The sequence below is a fragment of the Hyperoodon ampullatus genome (genome assembly GCF_949752795.1).
Source record: "Hyperoodon ampullatus genome assembly, chromosome: 5".
Lineage (NCBI taxonomy): Eukaryota > Metazoa > Chordata > Mammalia > Artiodactyla > Ziphiidae > Hyperoodon > Hyperoodon ampullatus.
Window position 1 is genome coordinate 41,656,785 of NC_136918.1, and position 14,249 is coordinate 41,671,033.

General features: G+C 37.9%; 1 protein-coding gene across 1 annotated transcript in view; it reads right to left on the reverse strand.

Annotated features, from left to right (window-relative positions):
* Window positions 1-207: 207 nt before the first annotated feature.
* TPRG1 (tumor protein p63 regulated 1) overlaps window positions 208-14,249 on the reverse strand; it is a gene marked incomplete at both ends in the record, with an annotated part of 140,657 nt that continues 126,615 nt past the window's right edge. Inside the window, 2 exon segments of the mRNA XM_079705211.1 lie at window positions 208-402; window positions 12,742-12,895. Of these exon segments, the coding sequence (XP_079561337.1) occupies window positions 208-402; window positions 12,742-12,895 (349 nt within the window).

The window sequence follows — 14,249 nt, forward strand, 5'->3', positions numbered from 1 at the left end:
AGAAATTTGATTATCCTTATATAAGGTCTGAAGTGTGCATTTATCAGTCTAATCAAGCTTTTAGGTCCCCTAAGATACTGAATCTTCAAAATTATGTAATACTATTTAACAATAACTAATTGTTTCAGTCCAAAAATATGGTGGGCTGAAACAGAATCTTCAGTAATGAGTAGCTATGGATGATGTACTTATCCCCCAAAAAGAGTGTCAAAAACCAACACTCCCCCGGGCAAGGGAATAGCCAAGTTTGTTGCAGTTTCCAATGAATGACATCAGACCCGTGTAGGTCTCAATCAAAACGGGCTCAGTTAACACCATCAATCCCTTTCCTCTTCCAGATCCAGTGGAATTCCTGTGGGCATTCTGGATAGCTAGAACAAGCTTAGACATGAACCCGGATGACTGAAGAGTAAAAGAAGGCACAGAGTTAGTGAATGCAGAGTAGGTCCAGAGACACCCCCTCCACAGCCAGTGCTCACAATGGTTGACCGCTCTCCTGGAGCTTCAGTTATTCTTACTTCTTAAACAGAAATCGTATCTCAGAATTGTTAACATTGCTTCTGTTAGACTTTTAATAAATCAATCAGTTAATAAATTATGTACATAATAAAATTAGCTGCCACATCTTGTTTATTTTTCATTATTCATAACTTGTACAACATTAAGAAGTCAGTTTAATAAATATTTACTGATAGTCTATTATGGATCAGACACCCATCGGGTACTGCTGAAGATCCAAAGACAAGGGAGAAATAGTCTCTGCCCTCACAGAAGTGACACTATAATAACATAAAAAATGAACTTGTGATGATAGTACAAAGTCCACGAAAATAAACAGCAAAAAGAGGCACATGATGCTAAAGAAACACAAAAGAGGGAGAAATCATATGTGGTTAGAGGATTAGGAATGACTTCCAAAGGAAACTCTTGAGACAACCCTTTAAGGGTTAGTAGGGTTTCAATGGGTGAAATGAGGTTAGAGAGGGCCTGTCAGCAGCTGTTCTTTCCAAGCCAGCATCCTTTCCTCCATTTGAGGCTCTTCTTCCAATGAGAGTACCTCGATTTTCCTTTGGAGAACCACATTCTTCCATTTAGTCCAAATAGCTTAAGCGGAGCTGACTTTAGCACAAGACTCAGTCCTAACCGACCAGAGGAATTCCTCTGGTCGAGGGGATTGATTCAGGTATGGGCACATGACCAATGTGGCTGTGAAACTGATGGCATCCAAGCCCGGAGGTATTCATGGTCATTTTGGCCACACAGTGAGAACCTGACTGAGACTGAAACCAAAAAAAGTGAAAGAACTAAGACATGGAGAGAGAGTAATTCTTCACAAAGCCATTTGGGTTACTGGATCAGCCTATCCTGAACTTTAAGTTAAATGAGTGAAAAAAAATTCCTTCTTTTGGTCAAATCAAGTTGAATTGGGTTAAGAGGAGGGTAATTCAGGGAGCACTGCAAACAGAGATATAAAGAAGGAAATGAATTAGGAAAGCTCATATCTTTCTATTTCCAATAAGCTCTCTTATATCCATTATTTCATTCCAATATAAGCCTATCAGGTAAGTAAAAGAAGGTATCATCATTCCCATGTTGGAAATCAAGACTAATAGAAGGTAAATGATTTGTCCAGAATTACTCCACTTTCTGCACCATGGTAAAAAGAAACATTAGGAATAAGGGCCTACTCACAGTAAGATCCAAATATGTTTCCTAGGCAACTGGCTTATAAATCTAAATTAAAACTTTTAGAGTATATTCCAATATCAATCTAAATTATTAAGCATGTTCAATAAAGACACCATTGTTTTTCCTTTTCTCCATGAGGAGACCAATCTTGGCTTTGAGGGACTAATATAGAATGACGATTCAATGAAGAATGAGAAGCCTGTAGTCTTTCCCCATAATCCCATTTTCAATATAGGTTTTATCCTGGATTCTTAATTTTATACCAAATTGCCCTTGGGCAACCACTTCTCCATTGTAAGCTTAGTTTCCCTATTGGTAAGAAAAAGAATCTGAAATTTAGAATATGTCCATCACTACTATTTGACCTAACCTATAAGAAGAAAAAAAAAAAAAAAAGAAAGAAAGAAAAGCCATGCAAATAAAACTGCTGATTTACTTGCTCTGTGACATTATAAATTCTCTTCCCCTTTTCGAGCCTCAGTTTGCTCTTTTGAAAAGACGCATTTAAATCTATGGTTTTGGGATAATATCAGAAGTTAAAAAAATAGTGACTTTATGATAAACAACATAGAGTTTGCTAGAGTGCCTCAATAGCTGTGGGCTTTCAAAATAAACTAAGGTACTTGTCCCTCTACTTTAGTTCAAGTAATATTTACCGAATTAGATAATGTCAAACCTTAATTTAAAAAACAGACTCACTTCTAAATATCACTGACTAAAGAATCCAACAGACAGGTAGGATTTTGCTTGTTTTCCATGAGCCTATAGTGACAAAGACAGACAGAAGTTAACTCTTATTACTAGTTCCCAGTCCTAGCATCCTCTTTAAGACCTTAGAATGGATCTAAATATTAGTATCATTGAATGAAACAAACTATAGTCATGTAACCTGGGGATTCTGGAAAGGAGGACATCGTCCCTTACAGAAAACTCCACCAGTTCTTTAGTTGATTGGATAAGAAAGCCAGAAAGGGGACTTCCCTAGTGGTGCAGTGGTTAAGAATCCGCCTGCCAATGCAGGGGACACGGGTTCGAGCCCTGGTCCGGGAAGATCCCACATGCCACGGAGCAACTAAGCCCATGTGCCACAACTACCGGGCCTGCATGCCACAACTACTGAAGCCTGTGTGCCTAAAGCCTGTGTTCCACAACAAGATAAGCCACCACAATGAGAAGCCCACGCACTGCAATGTAGGGTGGCCCCTGCTTGCTGCAACTAGAGAAAGCCCGTGCTCAGCAACAAAAGACCCAATGCAGCCAAAAATAAATAAATAAATAAAGTGTATAAAAAACAAGAAAAGAAAATACATCATCAGTATCTTAAAAAAAAACAAAAAAGTCAGAAAGAAGTGTTCTTTCTTAAGTTTCCAAGAGAGAAAAGCAAAATCGGAAGAATAAATTAATAACATGGAATAATCAAGGTCAGAAGTGATCTTAGGTTTATAGATTCCAGCCACTCATTTATTGTTTAATTTGCCTACATTCATCCTCTCCAAGGAGCCACACCCCTCTACATGGACATATCCAGTGATATGGAACTCAATGCAATCTAACCATGTCCATTCCATCACTGCGTATAGTGGAAAAAAAGTATGTTCCCTCGCCCTACCTGTTACTGATGATTAGACTTTGGAAAAATCATTTAATCTCCCTGAGCCTTAGTTTACACATCTGAAAATGGGAAAATAATAATAATGATAATGATGGTAAATACCTACCTCATTAGATCCAAGTGCATTGCTCAAAAATATTTTTAAAGCATACTATTTATAGATATAAATATTATCACTTACAAGAAAGAACGATTTTAGCTTCCTTAGTCCTATTCCCTTCAGTTTCAGACTTTGAATGCCATTTCTTTAATACGCATGATAGACTCCAGAAAGCACTTTTGTAAAAACCTGATATGCACTATTTTAAAATAATAAAATTTCCCTAGATGCCAAAGGCTATATTAAATTCCACTCAGAAACCATGACTTCAAAAAACATGAGTTGAGCATCAAAGTACCTCTTCCAAGATATTTATCAATTATAAAGGGAAAAATACTAACTTTACAAAGGAGCAATATAGCATATCCCATCTTAGACAAGTGATCAAGGTAACATCACTGGTAATAAGACATACAGGCATCGTGAGGCTGCAATATGAGGTAGTGAAAGGACACAACATCATTTCTGCAGTATCTGTGCCCCCCAAAAATCTAATTCAATTCAATCTAATCATGAGAAAGCATCAGGCAAACTCACAGTGAGAACATTCTACAAAATAACTGACCAGTATTCTTCAAAATCACCAAGGTCATGAAAATAAAGGAAAGACTGTGAAACAGAATAAAGACACAGAATAATTAAATGTAATATGGGATCCTGGATTGGATCCTGGAGCAGACAGGGGACATTAGGAAAAACAAAACAAAAAACTGATGAAATTTAAATAAGGTCTGTAGTTTAGTTAATAGTATTGTACCAATGTTTAATTTCCAGGTTTTGATAGCTATATTATAGTTATGTAAGTTGCTAGAAGCATTTGAATGAAATCCTAATATTTAGGAAAGAATTTATGTTCCTCATTTTCAAAAGGGATAGAGAAAAAGTCAGACTCAATAATTTTCATAACTTGTTCCTTAGAACACTAGATTTCTTCATAGGTTGGGTGACCATATAATTTATCATCCAAACCAGGATTCCTTTGAAAAGAAAGAAAGTGCTATTATTAATAATGTTAAAACAACAGATACCTGAGGATCTGGGGGGAAGATATGGAAGAAAAGGTAAAAGGTAAGCTTTAGTCCCTATAATCACATCAATCAGAGCTGCTCAATTTTTATAGGTTTTATGTATTTGGGTTCTGAGTAAGATCTTATTTTTAAAAGTCTTTTCCTTTAAAAAAAATTTTTTTAAAAACCCACTGTATTAAGCTTGCCTAAGAACCTCTAGCTCTGGCAGTCTGTTCAATCCACAAAGATCTATAGTGCTCAAGCTCTTACTCATTTTTCAAAACCAAGCTCAAATCCTATCTCTTCCACAATGTCTCGCCAAATACTCAAGGCAGAAATTATTTTTTATTCTGTTGCATTTCATATATTCATCTCAAATATTTCATCCAGTTTTCTAAGAATTAAAGTCAGAAGTATGGCTGTCCATCTATACAACTAATCCAAGATTTCTCTACATTGGAACTATTGCTGTTTTGGACCAAATAATTCGTTGCTGCAAGGGAGTATGTCCTCTGTATTTTAGGAAGTTAAGCAGCATCCCTAGCTTTACCCACCAGATACCAGTGGCACCACAACCCCGGGTATGGCAACCAGTAGTGTTGCTCAGATATTGCCAATGTGCCCCAGGGGTAAAATTGTCTCCTGTTGAGAACCACTGAACTAAAGGAAGTATATAGCATGACGTAACGTGAGTATTAAGATAAAACAGATCTGCTCTTACATTGCAATTATGGCCCTCACTAGCTGTGTGACCTTGGGCAAGTTATCTATCCACTCTGAATTTTATAGTTTCCTTTCTATAAAATAAGGCTATTAATACCATCAAATTCATAGGTTGGTTACATAGATTAAACTAACTTTAATAAACAGAGGGTTTGTAATAAGCTCTATGTGTGTGTGCCCACATGCTAATGTCTTTCAGGAAGGGTTGGGGAAGGTGAATAAGATGAGGCTGGAATTTGGAGTCATATTGCAGAAGCATTAAAGGAAGCCTATTGCCAATAACGAATATTGTCAATAAATCATTAACTACATCATCACTGTCATCACTGAACTATGATTTCCTAAAGTCCAAAGTGCAATTCATCAATTCACCTCAACATTTCCATGGTCAACACTCTCTGGATTGTCAGGATGGCCCTTCACAGATCAATATATATCAGTTTGGGTTACTGGATGCCTCCCCAGTCCTCATCATAAGCTTTATTTCATGAGAATTCTCTGTGGCCTCAGAATCAAAGTGCTGGAAAGAAAAAGTTGACACTATTTCATACTCAGTGAACTCGGCGTTTCATACGAGTCAGATGCACTTCATTTCTAGTCATTTCTGTGAACCCTTTAAAAAGAGGAGGGGCTGTGAAGACAGAGGGACAAGCTGTGCATTGAAGGAGGCAGACAAAAGGCCAAGTCCCCAAGCTGGCTCTTGAGCATTTCAAGCACCTGAACTCAATCTGTGTGACAGGAACGCGGTGTCATTTGATATGAATGCCACCAGCCACATACTTTTCTCTAAAAGCTTTTATACACCCACCTCTGGCTCTCTCTTTTATTCCAGTCTCAAAAACAGAGGGTCAAGTTTTAACAACTCTGGTTACATAGGGTCTGTGTGCTGCTTAGGGTAAAGTATAGCTCTGTGTGTGTGTGTGTGTGTGTGTGTGTGTGTGTGTGAGTGTGTGTGTGTGTGAGTGTGTAATGTTCTTCTTGACTTTACAGCGATTATTTACCAGCTGAGTGACTGGGCCCCTGGTTTGCTTCAGATGCTGTCTGCCAGCAGTTCACTGCCCAGAGTCTCAGTTTTCCTTATTACAACCATCACTTGCTTCCTGTTTACACTGGGTAAAGAGACCAGGTTTCATGCCTGCAGGCCCACATTCTTTAGCTGAGCAGGTTTTCCAAGCCTTCAGGCTACAGGTTTCAGCCACCCCATGCAGCAAGTGAAGCATGTTGGAGTAAAACGTCCATCCAATACCCAGCAATGGAAACCACTTGGGAAGCCACACAGCTGAACAGAAGATAAACAGATGTTTATATCATCCTTGCACGTATTTCTTGGAATTACCTTTATAGAGACACCATGACTGTGGGTATGTTCAGGCACATAGACGGAAAAAGGAAGATGCGGCAAAAGCTTTTTTTCCTACAAAAGTGTTGTTTCTACAAATCCTAATTTCCATCCTCATCCTATTCCATTTTCCCAACCCTCCCCGTGCACATGCGCACGTGCGCACACACACACACACTTTAAACTCTAGCTTAAGTGAACGACTCTTTGTCCAAGAACATTTTATACACCTCTGTAATTTGCAGCTTCTAATCATGTTTCTTTTATTTAAAATGTCTTTCCCCACCTGCTTTGATGCTTAAACCACTCTTACCTTGAGTTTCACATCAAATGTTATCACATTTGTTAACTTTTGGACTTAACTGTTCTCTCTGCTGGGCTCTGATAAAAACTTTGAATCTCTCTATCAACAGTATTTGCACATTAAATTATAATTTGTTAATTACCTTTTTTGCTTTCTTCCTCTACACTATAAATGTCTGGGGGCACAATCTGTTTTATTCTTCTTGCTATCCCAACAATTATCTACAGCATTGCTCAGCATGTAGTATTCAATGCCAGGTAGGTATTCAGTAAATATTTGTTAGGGAATTCCCTGGCAGTCCAGTGGTTAAGACTCGGCACTTTCACTGCCAGTGCACGGGTTCAGTTCCTGGTCAGGGAATTAAGATCCCAAAAGCCGCGTGGCCAAAAAATTTAAAATAAAAAATGTATAAATAATTAAATAAATATTTGTTGAATTAATGTGGCAGGAAACCAAGGGGTTAAGAATATAAAGTTATATTTGATTGCTAAAACATTGGTTCACTTTCATAATTCCCTTGAAAATAAGGAGAAAGATGTCAGACAAAAGTTAAAAGTGTTGGTCTGTAAATCACTTTGATTAAGCTGTAGAGCATCCATGATCCATTCACTATTATTCCACAGCTCTGGGCTCAATCACTAGTTCCTCTCAGCAAGACTCCACACAGTCTAAGAATCCATCAAGACCATGTGAAACCAAGGGCAGTCATCAATTAGATCCCTTGAACTAAAACTTGCTTAATAAATACTATTCTGTAACCTGCCTTCATTGACTAAGCTCTCTTTAATTGTTCCTGCAAATTGCATGCCCTCCAAGCTTCATGTAGGTTAGAGAATACATCACAAGATTCCTTTAACTGCCCCCTATAGATAACGCCTCTAACTTATGGGTGGCCGGAGAAATGGTGGCTTAAGTTGTTTTGCAGGAACATGGAGCTAGTCTTATCCAGTTCACATTGGTCGAGACCACCGACTGTTCCACTGTGTAAGTGTCCAGAGGAAGACCTTTTGATGTCAGAAGGCCAAAAACTCCACCTCAGATTATACCAACATCATCATTTTCTGAATAAGCACCCTAAGAAGAAGAATGTAACTCCGATACGCCTGCAGAGAACACAGATTACCTCAGTGATTTCTTGCCTCCAATCACCTTTCCCCATGCCTTAGACCACCCTGTTTCTTTATCCTATAAATATCCCAAGCCTCTTGTCTTTGGGGAGGCTGACTTGAGATCTGTTCATCCATCTCCTTGCTTGGCTGCCTTGTGAATAAACCCTTTCTCTGCTGAAAACCTCGGCATCTAAAGCGTTTGGCTTGCTGCCCATTGGGCAAACAAAACTGATTCTGTTACAAATGGTTAAAAGAGGAAAGATAATGCTAAAATTTGCAAATATAAAGTGGATGAAACAATTGAGAATAATTAACCTTGGTTGTAAAGTATCATATATTATATCATAGCAATGACTATGAACACACACACACACGCACACACACACACACACACACACACACAGAGTTCTTTCTGGTTTTTAACTATTTCCCTGAGCATTTGCAAATTGTTTGGGTATGGAAATACAGTTATTATTATAATACCTCAGTCAATTCACTTAGTCACTCTAAGTACCTTCACTTTTAAAGTGGAGATAGCATCTTGCCTTCAAAGGGTTTTTGTTACTTGAATTACATGAACACATGCAAATTGTAATCAATAAATATAAAGTGTAATTACATAATTGATGAGATCATTTTATGTCTTATAATATAAAATCAATACCAAAAATATTATTTCCTATTTTCACAACTGTTTTATATGAGTAATGCAAAGTATGTGCATGCACAAGTTGAAAAAAGTTGGTAAGGCTTGGAGATAAGCAAGAATGTCTGGAAAGAAGCCATTTGACCATCACACTTACCGGATATAGAAGTGAAATAGAGTTAGTGAGATGGGTAAAAGAAGTAATGTATTTTGACCTAGTATTTCATAAATTTGACAGTAATTTTCTTATATCAGTGCTGAAGGACTTAGAGATAGTATAAATTTGAATTTGAATGCAATTTTTTCCATTAATTCCTCTTCCTCAGGTAATTTTCTGACCAATCAACCCCATCACTCAGATTCAACCCAGTGTTGTGTGGTCTGAAACCTATATAAACAGCTCAACTTTCTCTCCTGAGCTTCAGACAGACCTAAATTTCTAACTGCCTGACAACCAACTCAACCCCACATTCCATGGACCTTTCAAACTCAGCATGTCTTCAACTGAACCTTTAAACCTACTCTTTTTTCAATTTTCCCCATTCAAATTAATGGAATCATCACCTACCCAAACCAGACCATGTCATCTTTGATTCCTTCTTCTCCTTCACCTACCATATCATGCCAGTTACTGTCTTCCATTGATACCCTGAATATCTCAAAATCTCTTCATCTTCTCTCCATTCCTAGCACTCCTAACTTAGTTTAGGTCCTTATACCTATCATCTGAGCCAATACAATTATGGTGGGAAATATACAAGATTAAACTCCAGCTAAACTGTCTGTGTCTAAGATACTGCATGTACCTTCAACTATCTCCAATTCTCTTCATCTGATCCAAACTCTGTTTCAGTTCTTTAGCACTTATTTTAAAACCTTTGCATTTTTATCTGCCTCCTCTATTAAGCAATGCCTTCCACAAAGGCAAGAATCTTGTCTCATTTATGTTTGTATTCTTTTTTTTTTTTTTTTTTTTTTTGTGGTACGTGAGCCTCTCACTGCTGTGGCCTCTCCTGTTGCGGAGCACAGGCTCCAGACGCGCATGCTCAGCGGCCATGGCTCACGGGCCTAGCCGCTCTGTGGCATGTGGGATCTTCCCGGACCAGGGCACGAACCCGTGTCCCCTGCATTGGCAGGCGGACTCTCAACCACTGCGCCACCAGGGAAGCCCTATGTTTGTATTCTTAACAACAATCAGAATAGCTGCACATTTTAGGTACCAGAGAACATTTGTTGAATAGAGAGAGTCCAGGTTCTGTAGAAGAAAAGACTCTGAGTAAAAACAAAAACATGAATTTTATAAAAGTACTTTTAAAAATAAGTTATTCAATTAGATTGTAAATAATTTGAAATTTTTGACTGTGGATATCTCAGCTGTACATGATTCCCTCTCCTCTGCCATAATAGGTTTGCTAAATTGAATTAAATTGCTTCAAGTATTTTATTTAGTTATGCATTTCCCCCATGTTCTTCTACTTTTCCCTATTTCATTCATAGGGGAAATGAAAAAACTAGTTTATATCACCCTTTTAAAATCTTATTATGTCAAAATATTCATACAAAAGATTCTATATCCTCAGAATTACTTTCTTCTTATTTATGCTTTTACATTAATAAAACTGAATATTAATCAGCCAATTTTGGAAAATGTCCTAAACACAAATAACTTTGTGACATAAAACCCAACAACAAAAGAGAAACCAAGACACAAAGAACTGGATCAGAGTAGACATCATCTCATATCCCAGACTGAGATCACTTGTTTTCTTAGGGAGCTGGGACTCGGGGTGGCCTTTAACTGAGAAATGGCTTGGCAAATGAAAGTTCCAGACTGTTTTCAGGAATGAAATAAAGACTTTAAAACAATAATTTAATGAGAAAAGCCTTAAAGAAAATACACTTAACAGATTCAAAACGTAGTTTGATTGACTGGAAACCAACCAACTAACCAACCACTCATGGTGCTCATACCCATGCATGCATGTGCACACATACACACACACACACACACCTGTTGTTCTTTCTTCCATCCAAGGAGAGCTATATGAACATCAAGTTTCCCCTTTAGCCTTGGCTGATAGGAAGTCTTGGGCAAAACTTAATGCTCCAGTCTGCTAATTGTGGTTATGGGCATTTGGGGAACAGTTATTCCATTCCCCCTTTTTTTCCATTCCCCTTTTGATATTTTATTTTTTAGCTTCCTTTTAAATTATTTAATTTTATTTCTCTATGACAGAAAAACAATAAAGCACTATCAAGTATTAGAGTAATGCAGTGGCATATCTCTGTAGTTCATACAATTTCTTTTTTAACCCTTTACCCTGAATTTCTTCCAGCAAAGGACACTGAGAGAATAAGGGCATAAACACACCAGATATGAGAAATAAGAGAAGACTTTGCCCAGGAAGTGATGGACATAATAACCCAGGCAGTTGGTATTTATTTTTGACTTAAAATAAAAAGAATTACTACTACTTCAAAATATATATTAAATTAATTATTAGAACCAGTTTTCCTTTAAAGGCAGGAAATGGCTTTGGAAACATACATTATTAAGTTCTTTCAGTTGGATTAACAAGTGTTAAAAAAAAAGAAACAGATAAATGACTGCACTTTAAATAAGAAAGAGAAAAAGAACAGGAGTTTGGGGAAGAACAAGAGCAGGATAGAGAGGAAAGGTGAGGAGATTATGAAGCAATGCATCTGAGCATTATTATTAATAAATAAGGAGAACAGATATTCCATTTGAATTTTGGGGCATTATTGTGATGTAAACTCCCACTCTATCTCCCAGAAGTCCTCAGTGAGTCTACTCTCATATAAATGCCTTTGTGTCAGTGTTATGTTGTTCTTTCTGGTTTTCATTTTAGTTTTTTGTTATTGTTGATTTTGGGTGGTTAAGAGTCAGGCTAGGGGCTGATGTTGATGCATGGGTTGAGGCATTGTGAAATAGGAGTATAACAGAGAGATGAGCAAAACGATCCATACAAAGAACTAATTTAGTGCCTTCAAGAGCTTGGTGTCAGAGGCAAACCTGGAGACCAGAAGCCCCTGAGGACATCTGCATAAATCTTGAGAGGACAATTGAGCAGAATGGGATTCAAGCCAACTTCACCTACATGTTAGGGTGAATGGAGGCCCCATCTAGCCTCTAACCACATATATTTTGCCTCAGATCCTTTTTTATAAAATAGGGAACTTACCAATTAAAAATATTTGTTTATACATATACATATTCACTTGTATGAATAAATGTGTTTAAAATAAGGCAAGAAATGTAATGTATGCCATCCAACCACAGAAGGACTTTAGATGTAGATTGTCATGTTTTGAATTTATAGCAAATAAAGTTATGCTATTCTGAAGTGAATGACAGCATATAAAGATAAACTTAGAGAGAACAGAGAAGGCAAGAATTTCTAGGCCGTAAGCACTCTCTTATGTGTACATCTGGTTTTGTCGAAAAGTATACAGGTTGCTCTTTCACTGCATTTACAGCTCCAGGTGTTTTACTTCCTGACTACTCAGAGTGTCCAAAGACTGCTTAAGTCTCCCTAGGGAAGATGAAACAATAGTAGAAGGGGACCTCCCTGCCACTAATGACTTTTAAATTTGCTCGGGGAGATGAAATTTAAAGACATTAAAAATAACTCTTAATTGCTTTACAATTTACGGAACACTTATATATGCTTTATCCCATTTAACCTTACAATGGCCCAGTGAGGTTGAGAGGAAGGGCAGTTTTTCATTGTGTCCGTTTTAGAGATGAGACTACCAAGGCCCAGAGAAAAAAAGTGACTTAAACATGACCACCGAGCCATATCTGACTTCATATTTCACACTATTCCACATTCCTTCTTTGAATAAAATAATTTGAATTTAATTATACACAGAAAATTTTATGTACCCTGTAAGCAATAAACACAGACAAACAATACTACTGCAATTTTAAAACAATATTACACTACAATTTTTGCTCAGAGATTAGCAAAGAGGAAACAGCAGTGGTATGATTACTATAAATATTGATATATATTTTTTTCAAATATAAAACAGCTCTACTGTTTACTGAAAAAGTCCTATAAACCTATTATAGCTTTTATCTATATAAACCCCAGGTTGTATCTTATTTATTTTTAACAGTACATGGTTTAAAAGCACATATCTTCACCAAAAAGCTAATTGGAGAGTGATGCCCAAGCTGTCTCCTACCTTGCAGATTTCGAGAAACGTCTCACTGGTGTATTTCATAGGGTGCTCAGTGAAGGTAGCAAAAGGCATCTCAGTGGACCACAGGTTCCAACCGAATAATAGTGACTGCTGCTTTGGACTTCCCCAGTAGATCCTAAGGCCTTCTCCTTGTCTCCTGCAAGAAAGGAGTTTTTCTTTAGATTAGCCATTTTCATTAGATTAAAACAAACAGAAAACTGTGGGAAGGGAATGTAATGCCCCAGTCAGCCTTTGTATTGATGCTGAGATAATTGGCTGACCAACTAGTTAAATTACTCCAGGGAATTTAGGAGGTGAGAAGAAAAGAGTGGATTTGGTTTCAAACATGATGAGTTCAAGATGTTGTTGAGGATTCTGTGGGTAAATGCCCGGTTGGAAATGTGACTCTGGTGCTCTGGACAGAGGTCATGGCTGGAAATATGGATACTGAACTCATGCCAATATTCTGATGGACAAAGTTAAAAGAGAAAGGAAGAGTCAAGGTGGTGGGACAGGAACTGAAACATGGAAGACATCATCAACATGGAGGAGAAGGAAAATGACTACAACTACAGTATCCACTAAGCAGTAAACTCAAGCAAGAAATGACTGAGAAAAGAACTGGGACTTCCCAAGAACTGGGAAGAACTGGGACCTTCCCAAGAGGGTATGCCTGATCTTTAAGAGGGTTGATGACCAATTCAAAATACCCTGTGACCTCAGCTTCTATGTCTCATGGTTCTCTATTCTCTGCACACATTCCTTCTACCAAAATTGCAGCAACAAACACGTCAGAGCTCATAGGAAGACTATGCCTGGTCACAGTCCTGACCCACATTTTGTAGGAGGCAGTAACCGTCTGTTATAGCACAAGCCTGGTCATCTGGTAAACCCAAATACAGAGCAAGAGAAAGTCAGCTTGGGAGTGGTGATGGGAGGAAAGTTGTGGCAGGGGAATGTGGCCACACTGGATAACAAATTTGTAATTTCTGTGGCCTCTGCTTTTGCATGTACCCATCAGAATTTATGGTTTATGGTTTTAGAAATCTCTGAATGCAAAAGAAGTCCCTGGAGATTAAGCCTAGCTCAGGTGCTTTGCGTTCAACAAGCTTTAAAACTAAGTTGCCTGTAATTCTAAGCAGCCCCATGGAACATCACAGAGCTCTCGTTTCTTCTAGAAATTAAATCCTGGGATCTAGAAGGAAAAACCAGACCTCAAGGCAAAACCAGAGCTCAATTGTGACGCCTTCATGAAGCTGTCACTTCCTGTATTAAGGACAGGATTCCTCTGGGAATGTCACTGTGGTTTCTGAATGCTTATCCATGTAGAAATGTCTATAAACACAATCTCACACGTATGCATATAACACCCCAACGGGCTGATTCCTCAGCTTCTTCTTTCAAAAGGGAAGTAAGAAAAGAGCCTGGCTCATTCTGCTGCTCAGTTCTCAGATTCTTGATGATTATATTTGAAGGCTGATACCCACCTTTTTTGTACTTAATCCTTTGCC